The 23,834-nt window shown below is 45.3% G+C and overlaps 2 protein-coding genes across 2 annotated transcripts; one reads left to right on the forward strand and one right to left on the reverse strand.

The window, feature by feature from the left end:
* Positions 1-5,200: 5,200 nt before the first annotated feature.
* gnl2 (G protein nucleolar 2) lies at positions 5,201-18,609 on the forward strand. Its single transcript, XM_023821218.2, has 16 exons — positions 5,201-5,405; positions 5,984-6,068; positions 6,328-6,422; positions 7,310-7,449; positions 9,963-10,147; positions 10,336-10,402; positions 10,740-10,898; positions 11,536-11,649; positions 13,391-13,519; positions 15,376-15,480; positions 15,684-15,842; positions 16,010-16,117; positions 16,314-16,762; positions 16,986-17,047; positions 18,239-18,327; positions 18,431-18,609. The coding sequence occupies exons 1-16, from the start codon at positions 5,342-5,344 to the stop codon at positions 18,563-18,565; spliced, it is 2,145 nt and encodes a 714-aa protein (XP_023676986.2). The 5' UTR covers positions 5,201-5,341; the 3' UTR covers positions 18,566-18,609.
* A 346-nt stretch (positions 18,610-18,955) lies between these two features.
* dnali1 (dynein, axonemal, light intermediate chain 1) lies at positions 18,956-23,678 on the reverse strand. Its single transcript, XM_023821220.2, has 6 exons — positions 22,599-23,678; positions 21,379-21,509; positions 21,130-21,299; positions 20,379-20,557; positions 19,947-20,111; positions 18,956-19,117 (listed from the first exon to the last, which is right to left on the reverse strand). Exons 1-6 carry the CDS (start codon positions 22,677-22,679, stop codon positions 19,082-19,084), a joined length of 762 nt encoding a protein of 253 aa, XP_023676988.2. The 5' UTR covers positions 22,680-23,678; the 3' UTR covers positions 18,956-19,081.
* Between the last annotated feature and the right edge of the window lie 156 nt (positions 23,679-23,834).

A 23,834-nucleotide genomic window follows, 5' to 3' on the forward strand; every position in this document is an offset into this window, starting at 1 on the left:
TCCTGGGCCATCTGTGGGTATCAGACCCTGACTGATCAGGTTTTTATATACATATCCACCCAAGGACTGCACAGCCTTGGTCAGAACAAAAGAGATTCAAGAACTTACTTTGCAAGAACCTCTCGTCAACAGCTCACCATATGGTGAGACAATCCAGAAGAAGTGGAAAAAATTAGAAAGACAGGGGAAAGATTGAAGACCTCGAGCCGAAGAAGTGTTAAAAGCTATGTGAGAGGTGGCCCCCATGGAATTCAAGGGGAATGAAAGAGGAATATTTCTAATAAGGTACCGACTGGCGACTGCCGCCAGCCACTTGACAGTCCAATCAGGTCGCTCTTGGGGAGATGAATGGCAGGCCTTGCAGGTCTATCAACTTGAATGTATCACTTCGACTGCTAGTTTTGCCCCTGGCGGGAGGTTCAGCCTTCTGTATCAGAGGCGTGGGAGCAAGTACCTGCCCACAAGAGGCCTGAGATGACTCTTCAGCAGAGCCTGCCGTGAGGTAGCGATGAAAACAAAGAGCTCTACAGAGCTCTGCGGAAAAAAAACAACCCTCCTCAGTTAGTCATCATTCAAGTGTTCTTCACGCTAGCCTTTAGGTGCATTTCAATACAGGACTGCTTTATAAATCTGCAGTTTATTACAACTGTTTTCAGCCTGTTGCTGACTCCATGTGGGAGCAGAAAGAAACCCCGTTAACCTGCTGCGACAGAGGAATTGTCACGTGAAAACCTTGCGAGAAGTCATTCCCATCGCAAATGAATGTCAGCAACTCAGTCAAGCCGTCGATCCCTATGACACATAACCCCACAGCTTTTATCTGCTGTAGAATAGTCGAGTTCTCCAAACCAAGCCCAGAAACAACATCGGACTGACAGAACCGTGGTCTATAATTTATCCAGAGTAAGAACTGCATCAATTTATTTGTTTTGTACCAGGCTCAAAAGGGGACTTTGAAACACTGATTGTGACCCAGAAATCTTTTCAGCGCAGCAATTGCGACTGGCTCACAAATGGCACTTTTGGCACTGATTAAGACATGCGAGTAAAATCATGCTAAATAACAGTTCAACCGTAATTTCATCATTTCCCCTGTTTTGAATAAGTGGAACAGACTCAAAGTAAAGTCACTGTCTGACAATGCTTACTCGCCCTTTTTCCTGTCAAACGCTCTCTGTGTTCGATGGTAAAAAGAAGGACGAACCCCAAAAGAGAATAAAACAATAGCTGAAAATAATTTAAGACATTATTTTAATCATTCTTTTTCTCTTCTGAGGTCCTAACAAGACTCTGGCTTTTGCTAGGAATTTAAATCAATTTTGAAAAAATATGTAACTGCAGACAGTTTGACCTGACAACTTATTTATTTATTTATTTAGTGCCGTGCTGTCGGTTCCAGTTTTGCTCAAGTGAGAACCGACTCAACATTCCTGGGCCTGGCCAGCGCTATTGTTGCCGGGTTGGCCTGGGCATTGGCAGACACTCCGCCGGCGACTGCGGCGGCAAGCGACTGGATCCATGGCTTGAAACCAACGCGCTACAATCAACAGGCAAAAAGTTACTCTGGTCCACTGCTTTTTCTAGTATAGTGCAACACTGAGTAGACACTTAAAATTTCTTCATTTTTAATTTAAGGCAATACTGACTGTTCCGTTATTGAAAACTAAAACTCTGGCTGTCCCACTACCAGACCGGAAATATGTTCCACAAGAGCAGTCACCAAGAAGCTGCCTTTCTGTGACAGACTAAGAGTGTCCTCTACACCTTTCTGTCTCCCTATTACACACGCTGCCAAGAGACAGGAAGTCAAGCAGAACACACGGCAGGCTACCAAAAAGCCCTAATCCTGCAAGCATTTTCATCTCTTTGTGCTTTTATCATTCCGCTTTAATAACTGTGCAACCTAAATGCAACCAGATAGAAATGCACAAATTTGCATCGATATTCAACAGGAGAAAATTTTCAATCATTTCAATCAATAGTGGACTTTTGATGAAATGCAATTGTTGCTTGCATTTGATTGAGGACATGAACATGCTTAAGGACTATTAATTAGAATTCCTTGTCTGAACTTTAAATAGAGGAGGCATTTCAAAAATTCTTAACCAAAGGCTTTCTTTCTTTTTTACTGGCTGAGCTCCACAAAATATGTATGGCCCTCCGTGGTCTGTCATATTTGCTGGATATAACTTTAATCTGTCGCTGCCTGTTTCCCATTGGCTGCGTCAGCTTCCTTGATGCCATTAGCCACGCATTCCGGATGGTCTCCACGCGGATTGCCGGCGCACACATTACACAAACACGGCCGCCTTGCACCCGCAGCTCATGAAAGGAGACCTCTCCAGTTTAATTAAAGCGGGGGAGTTCTCACTCTCCCCAAAACCTCTGGGGTCAAAATGCTGCCCACAAAAGCATTAAGTCACATCGGCTTCGAGCAGCACATGCTACATGTTACACAACTAAATCATCTCTGTGTCTCCATTTGACTGCTATTTCTAATGCAGTAAATCAGAATTGCATCTCAAGCAGGAGATAAATGACATTGTTTTGGGCAAAGCTGAAATGTAAGCCATAATATCAGGTATTATGTCTGATTAGACTGAAGAGTAGACTTCTGCACGAGACCCCTTGACTTGACTTGCTCCTGCGCTCTCATGCCCTCTTGTGGCAAAACCAGCAAACTTGTCATGCAATGGTCTACAGCCAAATACACGGAGACAACAACCATACTCTGATGAATCTGTCATTTACCCATAAATTCATCCCTAATATCTGCTTTACATTTTAGGGGGAAAAGCAGTGTATTTCACTCATATGCAAATTAACCTTACCCAGAATGCCTTCTTCTTTAAGGCTTGTGAGCGGACAAATGGGTACTTTTTGTTGTGTCCCATATTATGTTTTTTAATGTGTTCTGGTTAAGGGCAATCTAACAAGACAACGTTTTTCATGGGCAAAGAAACCACAACCATCATAGTGTTAAACACTATTCATACTTTAACTTGCGATATAATTATCTGCAAATTTCTATTTGCATTTCCGTTTTAAATCTACTCTTTATCCATACGTCTAGCTACTTATTTAGTCTACAGTCTTGGCTATTTACATGTTACTTTGAATTGAATATTTTGGAGTGATTCATCTCAATGCAGCAGAGTCAGCAGTAAGTTTGTTGACTGTCTAACCAGCCACAAAACAAGACAAGAGCAGGGTCAAGTGTACACTACTGAGTAAAGGGGAAAAAAAGTTCAAAGGTTTTACCAGTTCCATATGGCCATCTTCTGTGTTTAAATAGATCTGTGTGCACTGCTTTCCAAAATGCCTTGTCTTACTCTGTTAACAGAATGCTTTACTACCAGCATCGACCTTAGCATGGCGCCAAATAGAACTGAAAACAGATACATGACAAAGCGAGTGATGTCAGTGAGAGCGGGACGGGACAAAGGCACGGAGCAACGTCGATGGAGCAGCTCGCAGGCCTGCTAATGGCAGACAGAAGAACACACACCTCACAGATATACCCTCTCAGCACCCCCCCTCCCCCCCATCCCATCCCATTTCTGATTAATTACATTTTGCACATTTCTAACTTCCCTTCTTGATATATTATATTTTTTCTAGACTTGGGTGGTATTAGGGGAAAACGGTGTAGCACAGTATGGGGGCTGGGGGGCAAGAGCGTAACTTTGGCTGGAATATTGGGGGGGTTGAGGTCTCCACCCATTACAGGGGACACATGATTATTGGGGGGGGGGGGTTGTATTAGCTGGTTTTAATTTATTATGGGGCAACAACCCCCCCATCCCCCCCATAATTTACACCCATGGTGGGTGGGGGGGGGGGGTCCACCATGATAAAAATTGCTTGGATAATAGTATCGTGGGGCCCCCATGCACGTTTGGCGAATACTGGAGTATGTGCAGATCTTATGACAGTATGAAAAATTAGATAGTGGCCAAGCCTAATATTCCACAAATATAAATGCCAATGGCAAGCTCAATAGTAATGCTAAAAATTAAACTGAGTGCTTCAGATAACTGTGAGGTTAAATAAATGACCTCATTTGCAGTGCAGCTGGTGTCTCCAAAGTGCACGCAGTGTGGATGTCTGTGCACTGCGGCGCACTGGCATGCCATCCGGGGTGGCCCCTGCCATGTGCCCTGTGCTGCCTGGGGCAGGCTCCAGGCTACCAACCGCCTCCCTGTGCTGCCTGAGACAGGCTCCAGGCTACCGACCGCCTCCCTGTGCTGCCTGGGACAGGCTCCAGGCTACTGCCTCCCTGTGCTGCCTGGGACAGGCTCCAGGCTACTGCCTCCCTGTGCTGGATATGCAGCTATGGAAAATGGGAGGATGGAAAATCTAATGCAGAGCTCAGTCTTGTCTAGCAATGCTAGCATACTGTAAACCTGGGGTGTCAGGCTGCTAATTAATGAACAAGTTCAACGAAAGGTCTAAAATATGGCCACATGGGATATAAATTAATTAACTTGCTTATGCTCTTGGCATTAATGAAAAAGACTAGAACTGGATACCTTTGGATTTAACAATTACCAAAAAATTTAAAAAAATTAAAGTAGTACATTTCATATAAAAGTATTAATTAATATGCAACCACTTCTAAAATAATTGACAATACATGTTGGTTGTGTAAGAGACCCTCTCCTTTCGTTTTCAGTTCAGTAGATTGTACAGTGGTTAAGGAACTGGACATTTCAGTAAGACTTTAATGCACAAACGAGAATTGCTGAGAAGTGCCTCTGGGTATTCACTGCGATTAACGACTACAGCAGTAACACAAGCACTGCATTAAATTGGTCGACCAAAATTTAATATGATTTTACAGATTTCACACACGTCTTTTTTTTCTCGCTACTCAGAAGTGCCAGTCAACAGAAATATTTACCAATTTACTTTAGAAATTTGATTTCCCTGACCTTGTTAATGAATCAGCCTTTCGTTCTTTTCAGCACCTCAGAGATTTGCCGAATACGGGATGTAAGTTAACAAATTACCTCAAAAAGTAAACTACCCATATGTCATACGCAAAGTTTGTCTATACGTGGTTAAGCCACTGTAACAGGTTTTACTTTCTAAAAAAGACTCTACATCCACTATAAAACAACAATCTTGCAACACCACACCACTCAAGGTTTTACTCAACAAACCGCTACCGCCTTTGGATGAACTGTCGACTTTTGATGACGTACTTCCATTCAGCACCGCTCCGCTTCCGGCAATTGCACGTGGCTGGTGACAGAGCTGAAGAGTAGAAGATCGGGTGGAGTAAATAACTTTAGTTCTTGAAATTCTCATCGCGAGTTGCGGATCAAGACCTGACAAAATGGTGAAGCCGCGGTTTAAGGGGAAAAGCACAATAAACCCCTCGTCCTCCAGCTCGAACCCAGGTAAGATAGATGTGCTAGTGGTCTGTTTACGATATCGTTTTTATCTGACTGCTACTGAGAAACGCTTTTCTGCAATTTCCAGAACTGCCATATGCAACGCTACATTTACTCAAAATATCGTTTGCTCTGTAAAAAGGCTGGATTGTAAACTTTATACGACTCGAGTACATATTCCATGTTATCTCGGGTTCAAGTGAAATTGGTATCTGATCTCTAAGTTTTCGGCTCCTTACCTGTTCTGTACATCCTTCTGCCCGATGTTTGACAATTAGGTTGGGGAAAAGCAGTAAATTAAGTGTAGTTATTGCTTCGTTCCCTAAACAGTTTGACGCGAGTACGTGCAAAACATTTTCCACCCCGCAGTTGACTTCTGTTGATCTGATTTGAGTGCGATTGTAACCAAGCACACTTCGACATTAAGTCAGCCAGCCGGTGGAAAAAATGAAGTCTGTTGTGCTCTCAGTAAACAGAAGTATCCTGATACACACTACGAATGTCAACTTAACGTCCATATCGACCTTAGCGAGTAGAAACACCGGCTGGAAGGTTAATTTGTTTCTTTGATGCATATATTTAAGATCGACTGAAGGGTTCTGGAGGAAGCAACATGAGGGACCGGGCAACAATAAAACGTTTGAACATGTACAGACAGAAACAGCGCTGGTAAGTGTCGACTGTCACATGGTCTGCAAGCCGTACAAAAATATCCTCTCCATCCAGGCTGTTGTTTGACAAGGCTTCCACTGCACAGTGTCTTATAATGCCGCAATTGCTCAGTGGAAAGCAGTTTAACATTAAAGAGATTTCAAACCTGCTGTCACGTCTGGACAGATGTATAGATGCTGGCCAGAAGTCATTAGATGAGGTGGCGTGGAGGCTTTCTGTGTGAGGATTTCACCTATTGTGCTCTCACCACTAACAGCAACAACAGGGGGAAGGTGATCAGACCACTGCAGTTCCAGTCCACAGTTTCACCTGGCACTGTGGCGCGAGTGGAGCCCAACATAAAATGGTTTGGTGAGTGTCTGCATTTGAGACCTGCTTACTTCTTGCAAGAGGCTGTAAATGCTAATAATAACTATAAGAACTATAATCTTACTGGAATTAAAATGTAGAGGATGCTGCTCAGACGAGTAATAATAGCATTTATTACCTTATACGGTAAAGAAAGCAGGGTCATACAGTCACTGGAGCAAGGACCTCGATCAAGGTCCCAACGGTGAAACCACTCTGCTGCCTGGGATTTGAACCAGCAACCTTCTCATCACAGTCACAGTGTCTTGACCTGCTGAGGCATATGGTGGGCCTAAAGTTCCATCATCATAATGTGACGTTGTGGAGATAAATGGCTCTCGTGTTTTAGTTGGGTCATGTAGAAATAAAATGTCCACAGTGCCCACAAATGGAAGGTTGCTTGTCTCTGCCTTTGTCCTTATTGGCCCGTAGCTTCAGAGCAGCTTGACACCTTGAGGGAACTAAAAAGTATTTTGAGGTTCCCCAAGTATGACTGTTGTCGATGATCATGGATTGTCCTGCCAGGCAAAAAGGCTTCCCACCAGTCGGCTGATAAATAAAACCGATTGAACTAAATGCCTGACATCGAATTCTTTGGAAAGTGGAGAGGTTCATATTCCTGTCCCACTAGGCCATGATTGTCCCACATACTGTCAGGTGACTGCTGGTTGTCAGAAATGTCACTCTGTGTTCCCGGTGGATATGATACTATTGGCCCCTGAAGTTGAGTGAAATTGTTTTTGTCCCTGAAATAATGACACAATAAAGGTGAGGTGATCAGTGGGTTTTCCATTCCTGACTTCTCCCCCAACCCTTTTCATGTCTAATAAGTTCTCACTCTGTCATCTAATGATCTCGCCCCACTAAATGCATCTCCTCTGTCTCTGTAGCCAACACTCGTGTCATCAAGCAGTCATCGCTGCAGATGTTCCAGGAGGAGATGGGAGCAGTGCAGAAGGACCCCTATCGGGTGGTGATGAGGCAGAGCAAGCTGCCCATGTCTCTCCTGTATGACCGGGTCAAGGCCCATGTGAGTTGAAGAGATGGCATTTTAAAGTTGGTTCATTTGACCTCTGCTCTTAGCATCTCATTTACATTTGACTGCAAGCTCTACTCAGCTTGCCCAGCAAACACACATTGTCTCTGAGCCTCTTCCCACCTCTAATGCTCATCAGATTGCTTTCTACATCCTGACTGAAGAGGAGCGAACTCTCTTATGCTTCCTTGTTAGCAAATGCCAACCCTCTTTCTGGGCTTTAATGCCCTCTAGGAGGGAAATTTCTGTAGAACATCTAGTTTGGAAATGTTCTTCAAGCTTTCAGACTCACTGCAAGCAGTGGCTCCCAGATACACCAACACCGGTGACCAGTGAAGCTGCACAGGGGCAAAGTCCAGAGCTGCTGTGGGTCCTACAGATCCGCCGGGTCTCTGGGGAGTTTGAAGGTCTATGAGTTCATGATTTGTTGTGATTATAGGGAGGGAGGGCAGGTAGCGTGAGAAATCCACTTGTTCTTGGTTATATTTTTATTTTACTGCTTTAGGATGGTGGGGGGAAAAGAGAACCATATGTTTTGGGAGAACTTGGCTGTGGTTGGTGTGTTTGAGCACGTTGGCATGCGTCAGTTGTAGAAAATAAGAGAGGGGGAGGGAGACCGAGAAAAACAAACGCAGCGGCACTCGAGCGTTCTATTCGCCTTGTACTCCTCAGGACGCATTGTTGACTTGCTCGTGCTTGCCTTGTTTTTTATCCTCCTCTAAACTGTTCCACATGCGCGAGAGACCTCGCAGGGCTTCCCGAGAGATGGATGGATGACCCTTCTTTTGCGTTTTTCACTTTCCTTTTCATTCCTTTGTTCTCTCTCTCTTCCTTTTTGTTTATAGACGTTAAGGCTCATTGGGGCCCGCGCCCCCTGCCAACAGGGTCTCAGCTTATCCAGATTAGTGTTATTAATTCACTTTTAATTGGTTATAAATCGTCGTGGGGCGGTAATCTGTCCGAGGAAACGACGTGAAAATTACAGCTTTGTAGGTCTCCCTCGGCGTTGGCAGCGGTTCAGTCCCGTTTCCAAAGGTGTGTCTCTGTTTACGTTATTCTGACATTCCCTTCTTAAACCGAGTCGTCGGGACCCCTGCCCTCCTCTGTTACGAAGACCGTAATTCAGTGGGTTTTTTTAAGTGCATAGATGAGAAGAGCATGTGTAGGTCATCTGTGGCAAATTTGGGTCATTCCAAGTCTTGACCCAGGTGCCACCTTTTGGCGTGTGGATCAGAGGGGGACTGAGAAAGGATTGGTCCACTTAACCTCACATGTCAGGGGTGGCCGGCCTGCCTGTTGGTCATCGGGGTCCTTGTCTGTAGAGGGATGGGCACTGGCATTCAAGGAATGACCGAGGCAGAGTGTGGGGATGGTCAGAGTTAGTGCCACTGTTGTGTCTACCACTTGGAGGGCTGAGGAAGACTTGGTACAGATGAAGAAAGGGCTTCATGCAGTTTGCTGAGATTATCTTTGTCCTCACTCTCAGCTCTGGGATGCTGTTCTGAGGATTCCCGTGTGGGGCAGGGATGCCGATTTAAATGCACTTCATACTTAAGGGGAAGTGGAATTTGGGAATAAGCACTAATTCACTAGTTTACTTAATTCTAAAATAAAGTGTAAAAGTCGAACGGGAGGTGAGTTGTAGAAACAGGTGGGCCAGTATCTTTTTTTTTTTTTTTCGTTCTAAGTACAAAACTGTTCCCAGAACCTCCTTGCAGACTGTCCCACGGCCTGAAAACATAAGTGTTATTGCTTTTGACAAGATCTGTAAATAGTTTACTCATTAAGCATGTTGCAACGCATGCGTGGCAGCCTTGTCAGTGCAGGGCAGTTTAACCATCTTCATCCGGCTGGCCTGGGCAAGGCCGTCTGTTCGCTCTCGCTGGGGTTTGCATGGGCAGCCGCGGTTTGCCTCTGCTTCTTGGTTCGTTTTCGCTTGGGAGGGCATCCCCTTCTCGTGCCTAGTGCTACAGACAGTTTGTCATAATGCCGGCTATATACTTTAATGGGTTTAGACCTGGACACTCCAAATCATTAAAACCGCGCTAGCCCCACCCCCCAGTCTAACTTCCCCGCTTGCTGTTCCCCGCCATGAGGGGATTTGCTCCAGCTGCGGCCGCTCCAAACCGGCGATTTTTGAGTTATTTCTGGTTCTTGAGAGACATTATTTTTACGGCGTCCAAAGCCGTGCTTGTTAATCCAGCAGCGGGGCGCCGTAAATCTGCGCAAATGCGCCCATGCCCCCACACGCCCACACCCCAGCCCACCCCACTTTGGTCCCGCGGCTTATTCCCGGCTCGATCACTGGGGTCTCGTGCCCCATTTTAATCGAGAGCGGCTAATGGATGTCAGACACGCGGCCTCCACAGCGCCACCCCGTGGCGTGCCTGGGTGACGCGACCAGTCTCTACCGGTCGATTTTGCTCTCCACTCTGGTTCGGGGGCTTTCTGGACCAGACCGGTACTGACACTTGGGGTTTCCTCCTCATTTTCATTCTCGGCGGCAGAGTACCAAGGTGCACATCCTGGACACGGAGACGTTCGAGACGACGTTCGGGCCTAAAGCACAGCGGAAGAGGCCCAGCCTGAGCGTGGGTGATGTGAAGGACCTGGCCGAGAAGGCAGAGGCCGAGGCTCTCGGCTACTGTGCCGAAAAGGACCGGGACCTCGTCACGGAGGACACCGGAGTCAGGTGGGCTGGCAGTGTCAGGTGGATGTGCTGGTGAAGATATGCTGCTCTCTGGCTGTGTGTGGTCTTTATTTATCATCATAATAAAAGTGTAGCCCTCAGACCTCCGATGAAACAAGATGAAGAAAAAAAACTTTGACAAGAAAGCTTTCACAAGCCGATGATGTAGTATAATGTCGTCTTCTAAACAGGAATGAGGCACGTGAGGAGATTTTCAAGAAGGGCCAGTCCAAGAGGATATGGGGTGAACTCTACAAGGTACATTTCCCTTCGTCTCTGATGCTCTGTGCCATGCTGTAGAGGAAGAGGACTCGCTTTCAGTAGGTCAGTGTTTCCCAGCCTAGTCTTCAGGGACCCACAGAAAGTCCACCTTTTTCCTCTGCTGGGAGGGAGCAGAAATGTGGACTGTTTGTGGGGCCCCCGAGGACAGGGTTGTTGTATTGGCCTGATGGATGGTGTGACTTCAAGATTTCCAGACCTAATCTTCAACCTTATTATGACTGATCTTTGTTGGCTTCTTTGCATGATGGCAGATAGAAACAAATGTTCTTGTTACTCAAGGTCTCCAACATCGCTTCCTCTGGGCTGTCTGCAGGTGATAGATTCTTCAGACGTGATTATCCAGGTGCTGGACGCTCGGGACCCAATGGGCACCAGGTCCCAGAGCATCGAGACCTACATGAAGAAGGAGAAGCCCTGGAAGCACCTAATCTTCGTGCTCAACAAATGTGACCTCATCCCCACCTGGGTAACGGTATGTCACCTTTGCGGCCCCTTCAATGCTGACTGCCTGGTTTCCATGAGGAGCAGCTCTCATAGTTTTTCTCCAGGAGCTGGAGACCTAGAGTTGAGGTGGAAGCCTGCAAAAGGCGGTTATCCACTGAAGTGTTTCTCAGAACCTTGCTGATTCTAGACCATCTCCTGACATGGGTGTTCATGCGGTTGTCTTTGAGTGTCACTGGGCTGGTGCAAAAATAACACACAAATAGTGTCTTATGTTGGTTCTATATAAGCTGTGGGCCATGGGCTCTCGCGCAAAAGAAACTGTCTGGTGTTTTCATATGAATGAGCTTTTCTAGGTGGGGTGCCACGCTATGGGAGAAATCCCTGCTGTTTTTTAATAACTGGAAAATGTATGTAGTTTTGAAGGGGTGAAGTCCGTCCAGATTAACTGGTTTTTTATCGTCAGGATATCTTATTTTAAGTCTCTTCAAGCTGTTACGGGTCCACCTGGCAGGTCTTCTTCAAAGGTTTTCACAGTGCTAAAGCAGAATATAGATGGACCACAATGATGAGTAACATTGAAACCTTATACGTTTAGCATCAGAAGGGTTCCAGCAATGGTCCAAAACATGGCTCTTGATTGTCCCCATTTGTGTGGGTTCCTGCAGAAACGGTGGGTGGCCATACTATCCCAGGAGTTCCCCACCCTGGCTTTCCACGCCAGTCTCACCAACTCCTTCGGAAAGGGGTCCCTCATCCAGCTCTTGCGACAGTTTGGAAAGGTAAGGAATGATTCTCCATCCACAAACGTGGAGCAGAATATAGCCCATTTGGGTCACCTGACCTAATGATTGCTGCTAGCTAGCACATATTCACATATTTGGATACAGAAGACCCTGTTGTTTGGTCTGCACATGAAAACATTGTTGGGAATTTGGTGAGAAGTCTTTGGCTCTGGGAGAAGGTCCGAGATTTCGAAACGTCTGCTTAAACCACTTGACTCTGAGGATGGGCGATACAGCAACGCTCGGAAACACGATAGAATGTTCTGGCTCGGCCCGAGAGGGATTTTTTCCTTTATGTTCTTGCCGCATCTGTTATTGAAAGGAGGCATGCGTCTAATTGGGACCGGATGCATGCAGACCAGGTGGGAGCCACGGAACCTGGGTAGGGCAAACGGGTAGATCGTGGGCAGCCCCTGCTGAAGATGTGACATGGCTCTGGAGTTGCAGATGAGAACTGAGGCCTGTTTGTGGCAACATTTGTAAATCTTGTGGCGATGCCTGGGTGACAGAGAGCTCCCATGATGCCTTGGACTTCCTCCTGTTCTTCACAGCTGCATTGTGGTTCTTCTGGGTACTCCTCCTCCCTGGGGGGTGGGGCCCCTCTAATTGTTTAAGTGAACCATGCAGCTCGATCGAGGAGGAGCCAGGACAGTGGCAACCGATGCAGCCAACTTGTACCCTCTCCACTCGTTTAGGTGGCACCAAGGCTGAGGTTGAGGATTGGAGCGGGCCTGCCCTACCCAAGTTCTAGCTGCGCTGCCTGGCCTTGGCACTTGACTCCTTCGTGCATCACTGAAGTGTTCTCGGCACCACTTGGACCAAGCTTTCAAAGAAAAATGGGGGGGGGGGTTTAGTCAGTATAAAAGCATAAATTTCTTTGATAGTTATACAGCTGACATGTAGTCTCAAGAAATGAGAGCACAAGAAATACCGAAAGCAGTATGAAAGCGCTGTAAATCTGGGAGCAGCCAGTCTTTAAAGAGGCGGAGTGGCCTTTGGATGTGTTGTCTTGGAAACGTCAGTCATAAAAATGAGACGACCCTGCTCAGACGTAGTATTTACGATTGACCTTTAGATGTTTTCTACCTGCGTGCAGTTAAAGTGTCTCTCCCTCTCCTGCTTCCATGCCGTTTCTTTCTCGGGAGATACAGATGCACCCCCTGGATGTAACAGAGACTTGGCCCATCAGCTTCAAAAGCACATAGCTGCATAGTTATGTGCAGAGTTACCAGGTTGTGGGGATGCATAAATGCGCAAAGATCAACGAAAGATCAGCGCAAATTGCTTAAGATATTAGTATTGGCAAAAACAGGTTAAGAACATACCAGGTTTTCCATGCCTATCGATTGGCTCGATAGCCAGGTGTTACAGATTAAAGGAATTTCAATTTTCGGAATGGGTGTGATAATATAATAAATGGGATGGTTACTAGTCTTGAAAAAATTGAATGTCGATTTGTGATGCTTCAGACTAAAATTCATGATGTTGGGGGATATATAAAAAAAGTGGGTTTTCTTTATGTGGTTTTGTGGATTAGCACAGTATTAAACCTAATCTGCAGATCTGTTGGAGACCTGAGTATTTAATGTGTGCAGTTTTTAGCCTTCTGTGCTTTGAGCATTTGAGCCATTTTTGGAAGATTGGGTCCAGTTTGGAGCTTTTCAGGCTTTTGGGGGTGAGGTGGATGGAGGCGAGCTGAGTTTTAGTCATGAGTATTCTTGGGCTTTCATCTCTGCAGCTCCACTCAGATAAGAAGCAGATCAGCGTGGGATTCATTGGGTACCCCAATGTGGGCAAGAGCTCCATCATCAACACGCTGCGCTCCAAGAAGGTCTGCAACGTGGCACCCCTCGCCGGGGAGACCAAGGTGAGGCCGGGCCACGGATCCCGAAAACCCCGCCCCTTCCTGTCACATGACTGCAAATTAGTGCTTCTCATCAGAAGTTTTAGGAATTTGGCAAAACATTTTTAAGCCGTTTATATTTGGTAGAAGGTACATTTGTTTCCCACATGTATGCCGTACATCTGCGCAGTGAAATGCTTTTCCCACCTGCTTCCAGCATTGTGCTTGAAAGGAAAAATGTAATAAATAAAATTAAGATAATAAAAATAACACAAGATTGTAAAATAAGACAAAAATAGAGGGTAAGGGTGTCTAGTTGTAAATGAAGTTGTGGCATGGTATAAAGTCTGTAATGTGTGCGTTGGCCATAAGAGCCCTCGTTCCGTTTGGACAGCCTGAGGGTATGTCGTCGAGAAGGTGCTCTCCGTCCTCTCATCCGCAATGAAGCTTCATAAAGTCGTTTTGGACAGAGATCCACATGCATTGATGACCTGGCCATTAAGTCTTCACCTGGAACCACTAAGTTCGGATCCATGGATGTGCTCACTACTATAAATATTACTGCTTATCCAAAGGCTCTTTCTCTACATTTGCCTAAAAGCTCATGTTTGCCATGGGATACGGTTCTAGGAGAACCGAGCTCTTAGAATTGTCTCATCAAGCATGTCATCCTCCGTAGCATGAATCCCCGCGCTCCTTTTTGATCACAGGTTGTAGGTTGTCTAGCAGAGGCTGCTGTCCGCCGTTCCACATGTGCGTGAACGCTGTCCCTTTATAAATCATCGCGCTGGATGATGACGGGTGAAGGCTGATCTCAGATGCTCTCCATATGATCTACCTGGCATTTCGCGAGAATCATCCTGTAGCACTTACCATCTTAAATATGCCCATTTATCTCGGTCTGACAAGCCAGATGGTTTTGCCTGTCAGCAGCAGAACATTTCTATTTGCAGTGGGAGGAAAGATCCATTAGGCCTTTGTTCAGGAACCTCCCTCTGGAAAGCGAGACAACAAAGGAAAATAATACTCCTTCAGCTCGTGTTTTAAGTCCTTGTATACTTAAGCTCAGGAGTTATGAAGTTGTATATATTTTTTGGGAAAAGGGGCAAAAGTGTGTGTTTGAAAGCTCATGAATAATGATGAAAATGAGGAAGGTGGTCTTTGTCGGACTCATGATCACTTCGGCGTGTTGCGAGAGTGAGAGCTTGGTTTACTTTGCTCGTGACCGAATGCTTAGCTGGGTCATTAACCCAAAGGTCCCCTGAGGTCATTTGGCAGACCATCCGTCTGTCCGACGCCATTTTACCTCCCCTGCTAATGCTCTTAATTATTATTTTTTTGTGATGGATTTTTTTTTTTTTTAAACGGACGTCCTATGTGTATTTTCGCGAATTGAGGTCTTTTTTTTCCCCCCACATTTCAAGTCATTTCCTGCCTTGCAAATAAAAGAGACGTTATATAAACAGCCATGTGACTAATGATTTTTTTAAAGGTTGGCGAGGGTGTGATTAAAGAACCCAAAACCTGATTTAGAACAGTTGCTGTTTTTGGGATGGTGTCGTTTTCGCTGTTCATACTGACATCTTGTGGCTTTTTCCCTTCTTTTTTTCAAATTATTTATTTTTTATATTTCGTACCCCTTTTTCCATTTTTAACCTGCTTTCAGTCGATGTGGGCCACTCCCTGCCATTGAAAATAAACGGCTTTCTCTGCCTTTCTGTACTCATGGGCTTGGGACACAAGCAGAGTGGCTGTTTTGCCGTCTTCTTAAATGAGGGAAGTGTGTGAGGTTTTTGAAACCAGCTCCTGGTGCCTGGTGCTGTCCCTTCCTGCCCCCTTCCTGCCCCCTACCTGCCCATCATCACGCTCTCTTCTCCCAGGTGTGGCAGTACATCACGCTGATGCGACGTATATTTCTGATCGACTGTCCCGGCGTCGTGTATCCGTCAGAGGACAGTGAAACGGACATCGTACTCAAAGGAGTGGTGGGTTCCCTTATGCAGACAGAGTGTGTTTGACACTCTAAAAACTGCGTCCATATACAATATAATATTTATGAGCATAAGAAAATTTCCAGTGTATGCACAGACGTAATAAATATTTTGTGTCCCTGTGGGTAGTATCTATGATGGCATTGAACGATTTCGTTTTCCTCTGATTGGTTCCAATGCAAACATTTGTCCTGCAGGTGCAAGTGGAGAAGATCAAGAACCCAGAGGAGCATATTGGGGCTGTATTGGAGCGGGCGAAACCGGAGTATATCCAGAAAACGTATCGAGTCCCTTGCTGGACGTCAGCTGAGGACTTCCTGGAAAAGCTGGCACTTCGCACCGGGAAACTCCTAAAGGTTTGTCCCCCGCGGAGTCCAGGGCCTCACTCCGTAAACCGGGGGGGGGCAATGTGAATCCTGCCACCCCATCCTGGGAAGGAACTGGGGTCAGTAATGGAAAGCCCAGTCTGAGGCGTGAAATCGGTCCTGTGTGATGTTTGACAGTCTCTCTCCATGTGTGCCAGGGGGGTGACCCAGATCTGCCTACGGTGTCCAAAATGGTGTTGAACGACTGGCAGAGAGGTCGCATCCCGTTCTTTGTGAAGCCCCCCCTCACGGAGACGGAGGAGGAGGTGGGGGCCGCCCTCATTTGCCGTCACTATGCAGTCTGCGTTGCATAACACTCCTCCTTTGAAATCTGCTCTTTGGCTCCAGTCGTAGTTATCCTGCCCCCTACTGTCCATAAAGTGGTACTAAAAGTTGGTAAATAAATTATTCTTAAGGATAATCTTTGAGTGGGTCTTTCCTAAACCATTTTTTCCTCTTTAGCGTCAGGAAAGATTGGGGAAAGTAGGAGAGATGATCAGTGACGGGGACTCGCAGGAGGTGACCCCCGATTTGGTGACGGAGGGTCTGGACCAGACTGACTCAAGTGAGCAGGTGCCGAAACTCCTGACCAACGTCAGGCAGAACTTCGGGAAGATCAACGTAGGCCCAGAGTTCACAGAGGAGGACCTGGTGCCCGTGGAGGTGTCGGACTTCTCGGATGAGGAGGAAGAGCAGTCAGAAGAGGAAGATGTGGGGAGTGACGGACCAGATGGGGGCGAAGAGAGTGAGGATGGTGAGGACGAGAGTGAGAAGGCAGAGGAGCCGAAAGCTGCCCCAGCCAAGGCTGAGGTCAAGGACTCACGGCAAGTGGTCAAAGAGCTGGACCAGAAGATCGCCAAGTACAAACAGTTCCTGAGCCGGGCCAAGTGCAAGAGGTTCTCAGCTATCCGGTGTGTCCCCCTGTCCCAAACGGTCTCGTAATAGGCATATTCCACGCATGGCAGAGATCTTCTGAGCTGAAAACATATACTTTATTGCTTGTTTTGTGATTTTTTTTCTTTTTTTTTTTCTTTTCCATTTTGAATAGACTTCAGAGCAATTTTTAAAGTTCTTTAATCGAAGTTAAGTGGTGAGTAATAAAGTGACACGTGAAGTAACTTTCTGTTATTACAGGATTCCAAAGTCACTGACGGAGAGGCTGTACACGCAAACGGAAAGGCAGCCGTCGGCGAAAGGCGAGTCTCGCGTCAGAGCTTAATGCGGTTTCCATGAGAATCAGCGGAACCATGAGTTCTGATGGGCCAAAGTTCTGGTCCTTGTTGTGTAAATGGGCATGTTTCTGAAAGGCAGGTGACACTCTCAGGATTCCTACAGATCCTTGAAAGCCTTTAAAACAGATTTTCAAAACTTATTGTCATAAAACATCTGGAAAAGTTTAAAAAATTAGGATTTTGCAAAAAGACCATCCGATGTTACCTTTATAAGCATAATAACCAAGCTTGATTTTTTATTTTTTTTGTGGGTTATTGTGGATTTGTGTGGTTATAAATGTTCAGGCGGGACACTGAGCGGGGGTCAGTAAATCTTCAGAGCCCTGCAATGAATTTTAATTCTAAAAAGCCAAAAAATAAAAATAGACCCTGAAAACTGATTCCTACTCAAATCTAATGCCAGATATAAAAAGAGGGTCCAGATTACACTGCGTGGTGAATTTCTTTGCCTGGATCCAGCTATTTTATTTTATTTTTTTTGTACAGTTTTATTTTTGGGTGTTGAACTAAGAAAAATAACGAGAGCTGAGTTTAAAGGCTGCCGCTGCCTTGTGTGGATTTGTGTGAAATTTGCCCCAGAAAGATCTCTCTATCCTGCACATCTTCCCCAATATATCAAACAAAAAATCCATCCTTCTATTTTTAATTTTAAATCAAAGTCAGAAACACAGTGTCCCGTGCCTGACGCCACGTAGCGGTGAGCCGCATGGTGTTGGTAGGCTCTTGACATTCCAGAACTTTCCGTCTGGTCACAGTGTCACCCAGAAGTAGAAAAGCAGCTGCGCTATTTGACACAGTCTGTGTAGGTTGGACCCATGGCGCTGATGTCCCTCTTAATTCCCCATAAGCTGTCCCATCGTGTTTTTCTTAACATTTTGATTCCCCCCCCCTTTTTATGAATAGTTGATCCTGGCATTTCTGGGCAAACATGAGTCGGTTTCCAGGTTCCAATCTGGAATGTGAAGTTTACACCTCTGGAATGATTTGGTGACTTGCCACAACTTTCACGTTTGGAACATTTTTTATTTTTTTTTATTTTTTTTTTTAGAAGTTTTGAAATATGTAATTCTGTCAAAGTGGCCTTCTTGTGGGACATCTGCACAGGGCCAGATACCCTGCCTGATATTCTCTGTCTCACTCTCTCTGGGCCCACAGCTGAGATACAGACCAGCAGAAAGAGGAAGGCCGAGGAAGACGATGGCCAGAGTGTGACGGGACGTGGTGGCAGGCTGACGTGCAAAGAGGTACCGACCCCCCCCAACCATGTGACACACTGTAGGGTTTCGCTGACGTCATCCCGGGTGCAGGGAACCCACACTCACTCACTCTCGTGTTGCCCCCGTACAGCGGAGGAGACGGGAACGAGCACAGAAGGTGAAGAAGGTGGGGGTGCGTTATTACGAAACGCACAACATCAAGAACAAGAACAAAAAGAGGGCCCCCTCTGGTGGGCCCGAGCAGAGCAAGCGGGGCCGGCGCTGACCCCGTGGCTGCATGCCCTGTAAAATAAAACACTTTTAATGGCTTCTCGCGTGTGTCCTTGATTGATGACGAGACCATTTTGGAAGGAAAGGGTTTAGGTGTGAACGGGGCGTGGAAAACAATACCACTTGGCAGCTGAAAGTCTGGCCCTCATAGCTCCGTTTCACAACTGCACTTTAAAACACCTTTTAAATTTTATAAACTAGCGTGGCAAAACGAGTGACGATTATGACAGCATTACTGACACTGGGTTGCGTGTTTTATGTATTTTTCATTAAGAAAAACAGTCATCTAATAAAAAATCATGAAGATAGATTTTGCATGACCAAAACATCCCTTTTTCCCTCTAAGTCATGTATTTGTTTTGCTGAGGGATAAATAAACAGTGAGTGAAGAAAAAAACATGCTTCATTTATTAACAGGAAGTGGAAACTGAATGTTGTATGATGTTCTAATTATTTGAAATGTAAACAGTGGCTGGTGGAATTAAAGACAGACCTATTGCTTCAGAACAATTTAATTCTTTGGCGATACCAGTCCGTCAAGCAGGACCTGGGGGAAAAAAAACACAGGTGAAAGTGGGCAGGTGACACAAATGGAACAAACACCTGAGGACCATGTAGAACCCAGGTGGAGAACACGGAACACTGCGGACAGGTGTCAGCATTCATGGAATTTGGTGAAGAGAAGCAATGATTTTGATGAACTCTTGGTCACCATAGAGCTAACCTGTGTTCTGTTCTCATTCTGTGTGTGTAACTTTTTTGTTTGTACTTTTAAGTTTCCTAAAAACCAAGCAGTACCTCGTAAAATCCAATCGTGGACAGTTAACTTTATCTGATTAATTCACGTTGTTATCAACAGACAGTTAGTGCCCCAGCAGAGTTATCAAGCTGACTGAACTTCAGCCAAATGAAGAACACAGATGGTGTATTTGAACCAGGTGTGCGCAGCCGTCTGCGAACGACATGTGGAGTGTGGAATTCAGTCTAATCCTGAAAATCGCTTGCTATCTAAATACATTTAAGCTACTACAGAGAGACAAAATCTTCTCCAGGTGCTGTGTGACCCTGGACTCATCTACGTGTGGAGTCACTGTGTGACTGTGACGATGCTAAAGTGGAGCAGTCTGTCCATATTGCATTGTTAAGGGCGAGATGGAAAGCAGAGACATATCTAGCATTCCCAGTGCATGTCAGCTAGGCATAGTCTAGGCACGCGAATGATGCCTTGTTTAATGCGAGGTTATGGATTCGGTCTGCTAGTTGGGCATCCAGGAGCTGTGACTGAACCTGAGTAGCTGTGTGAGGTGAGTCGTCAGAACTGGGTGGCTTGCAGGCTTTGGAAGGAGGTCTGGCTCTTAGCCCTGGTGCCTGTGTACCTTAAGTTGCTGGTTGGCCCGTTTGAGGAACTGGATCTCCTCTGAATGCTTCTTCTCGTCGGCCTGCCGCCGCTCAGCCTCCCGCTTCTCCACGGCCTCGCATCTGGCCCTCTGCTCGTTCACCTGCCTGTCCAGTTCTTTCTTCTCTTTCTCCAGCTGCTCAATCTGCACGTTTCCAACAGAAGACCAGACCATCAACTAGTGCTCTTGTTATTATTTCATGGCTTCATGACTTGACATGCAAATTGGGTTTATAAATTTCTCTCCCCCAAAATGAGATAGAATTAGTTACTTTAATCCCTTCTGTAGATTAACTTCTGTAATCTAGGATGGTTTTCTTCCCTGCTCCTTATTACCTACAGTTTATTGTTCTCCATGTTCAACAGGCCATCTGAAGTCAGTGAGAATACCCACAATCATCTCTCACCGTACCTTCTTCTCCATATCGGACTTGCCCTGCTCGGTCTGCAAGGCCTTCCTCATGCCAAACGCCACACTGCTCTCGTACAGCGTTTGGTAGGCAGCCAGGGTCATGCGGATCTCGTCCCGGACACGAAGCAGGAGGAGCCCCCTCTCGGCGCAGTTGATGGTCACCTGTCGGATCAGCTCATCTGCAATGAAACGGCAAGGCCTCGTGAGAAGATAGGCTAAGATAAGGATGGCAGAGCAATGCAGGGCTCTCGGGTTTCATCAAAAGTTTGGAGTGAGATTACATTAAGGGCGGAGCATGTGACTTGAGCACCCCTCCTACTGCATTCATCGGATCTTGCTCTTCCACCTTGTCTGCACTTCTCTGCGTGTGTGTAATAACGTGCTTGCAGTGAGATCACATGTGACGTATTTTGGAATTTGCCAGGAAACAGCAAATGCTGTTTTCTGATTGGCTGGTGGATGACTATTGATGCTCTATAATTCGGGACAGCTAAGAACTCGGCAGAAAACTCCCCTCCGTATGCCCGCGCCACGTCCATTAATTCTATATAATGGGACACTTTGATGGACGTTATCCCTTATTTCTCAGCGTGAGTAACAAGGTGCGGCGTGTGAGCATGTGAACTGGTTGAAGTGTGTGTGTCTCACGGTCAATGCGTGAGACTCGAGGGCCCTGACAGCTGTATGAGATGAGCTTAGCTACTAAGTGGTTATTTTATTTTATTGTTACAGCAATTAACCCAGAATGTACCAAAGCATTGGGAGTAGAGCTGTCTGCGGACGGGACAGATGCCCGTCTCCCGAGCCTGTCTCTGCTGTAGCTTTAGATCCAGCTGCTCCTGGAGGTGTATGACATCCACGCGTGTGCAGGGCGCACTGGAAACCCGCTGGATCCACAGTTGGTCATTCTCCGTCCATTCCCTGCAAAGACAACAAGGCCGCGCTGACCGGGCTGTGTGCTGGTAGCTGGGCGCTGCATCTGAAGGCTACTCGGAGGTACCTGGGGGGCAGGATGACATCCAGAACCTCCTCAGTTTGCTGCCTGATGGAATCAGCGGTGGGGCTCTTAGGTTTTGGGGGCACTGGCCCAGTTACAGCGGGCAACTGGAGGCTTGCTTTCAAGTTCCTGGCCTGAGTCACAGTGTAAAGGCCTTTATTACCATTGGCATATTGAAGGGAGACATGACATCATTAATCAAAGGCAAATTTAAAAGCTGCAGCAGTTTGGAAGCATTAAGTGTACTTTACGTTTTGGTCGTAAAGTTTGTCCGAACGATAACCAGAAACAAGCTTTGCTTGTTGTAAAGGCATTTCACGCATTCCTAGGCCAGCACCAGAGATGGGTATTTTTCGAACGAACTGGCTCTTCCTCTCAGCTCTTTTAAATGAACGTGGGAGTCGGCCATTTTTAATGAACACACTTTTGACTTAGGCTAGATACGATTATATGATGCATGACCTGTTTGGTAATAACTTTTTAGGGCCAAATGTCACATGAAAAGTGAGACGCTTAATAGGCTACTCCCCCCTGTATGTGCTGACAGAATACAACGATGCTTATTATGATGATATAGTCGTGGTCTTTAATATACAGAGTACACTTGTATGTTATTTTCTTTCATCTGACAATCGTATGACGCAAAAGTGCTACGATGCTAGCTATATGGTGTGCGTTTTTTAGTTGGGTGCCTTTTGCGTTGTTGTTCATTTTAAATGAATAAACCTATGTTTAGATGATAAAATAGTGTTGAGAAACAAATATGTCGATAAGATAAACATGAAGTAGAGTAACATTTTCTACTGTGCTCTGCTATATGCACGTACGATCACCATCAACCGTCCTCTACCTATTCCCTTCTTACAATACCAGTTATGACTTGGTTGGTTATTTAAAAGGAGAACGTCAACACGAGGCCGATCTTAAAAATTATTTCGTATATATTTATATAGACTTTAACAATACACTGTAGCGGGTTCATAAGCAATCAGAATTCGTCACTTTCAGGGACTAAACATCTGCTTCCTGCCTTTTTCCTCTCGCCACAACACAAACATAAAATGTTGTGATTTTTCATTTTACTTTTACCTGTACTTATTTAAAAAGACATTTTTTTCAACATTGCAGTAGGCACAAATGAAATGTTTTACATAAAACAAAGCCCTAATTATATATACTTTCAAACACAATCGGGGCTGTTTTATTTCAGTCTGGAGTTTTACCTTGAATGATTTCTTTTCTGTGTTCCTGCTCACCAGTACAGGATTGTCGTATTTCAGTAGCGAGTCGACTGGGGGAATCATTTCAATTATTAAAACAATACTTAAAATAAAACACTCGGTGCTTCCCAAAAACACACGCAGGAGAGTTTCGTGGGAGTGTGTGGTGCCGTTTCCATGACTACAGAGACGCCTGCTCTCAGAGGTGTCCTACAGGATATACGGTACGGCCAACAGCTGCCCCAACGTGTCAGCCCAGGATATTATCCATTAAGATGAAACAAAGGTATTTAGTTAAATATAATTATAAAAATATAATTAAATATTTTTAAGTTATTGAAATGAAATTTACAAAAACTAATCAGAATCACAAGAGCTGTTTTGGATTCATGATTACTTGATTAGTTTTGCAGTAGTGCGGTGTAGAAGCAGTACGGAAGTCTGTAGAGGACATGCATAAACTTATTTTTCTCGTGATCTCAACATAACCAAAGCCGTTTTCTCCAGATCACAACTTATTTTTTTCTTGTGATCTCGACATAACCCAAGTCACTTTCCCGTGATCTCACGACAAGTTTAGTATTATCCTCATGGACGAATGCATCAGATTTTACTTCGATCGTGGACTGTCCCAATCACAATCAGAATCAGAAGACTTTATTAGTCTCGGAGGAAATTGCTCACATTGCGACTGAACAATCACACATAGACACGAAGACAAGAACAATACATTAGAAGTATAAAAATAGGAATGAAGTTTGAAACAAATTAGAGCACTGTTAAACATTCTAATAAATAAAATAAAATAAGAAAATCTCTGTACAGTAATATAAAGTTATATTGCACTTTTTTGTAAAAGTTAGACTTCAAACTGTGGGAAAAAGTCAAGATATATTGCACCGAATCATGGATAAGAGGAAATAATAGTGTCTCTGTCGGTGCTAGACAATTGTCATATTAGTGTTCGTCATTTGAGAAGGAGGCTCAGAAACTTGCAGCTATACCGTCGAAGAAATTATAGTGAGCCTGAACGAGTAGTCAGTTTCATTACCAACCAACTGGAGAGTCTCCATGGTTACCGGATGATGTTTGAAAGATGACGGCTGAAAAAAATAACTAGTGATCTCGAGATAACGAGAAAAATAAGTCGTGATCTCGAGATAACGAAAAGAAAAAAAAGTTGACGCATGTCCTCTACAGACTTCTGTAATGCAGAACTAAGGGGCTTGTTTTGAGAAC

This window comes from Paramormyrops kingsleyae, chromosome 9 (assembly GCF_048594095.1).
Source record: "Paramormyrops kingsleyae isolate MSU_618 chromosome 9, PKINGS_0.4, whole genome shotgun sequence".
Lineage (NCBI taxonomy): Eukaryota > Metazoa > Chordata > Actinopteri > Osteoglossiformes > Mormyridae > Paramormyrops > Paramormyrops kingsleyae.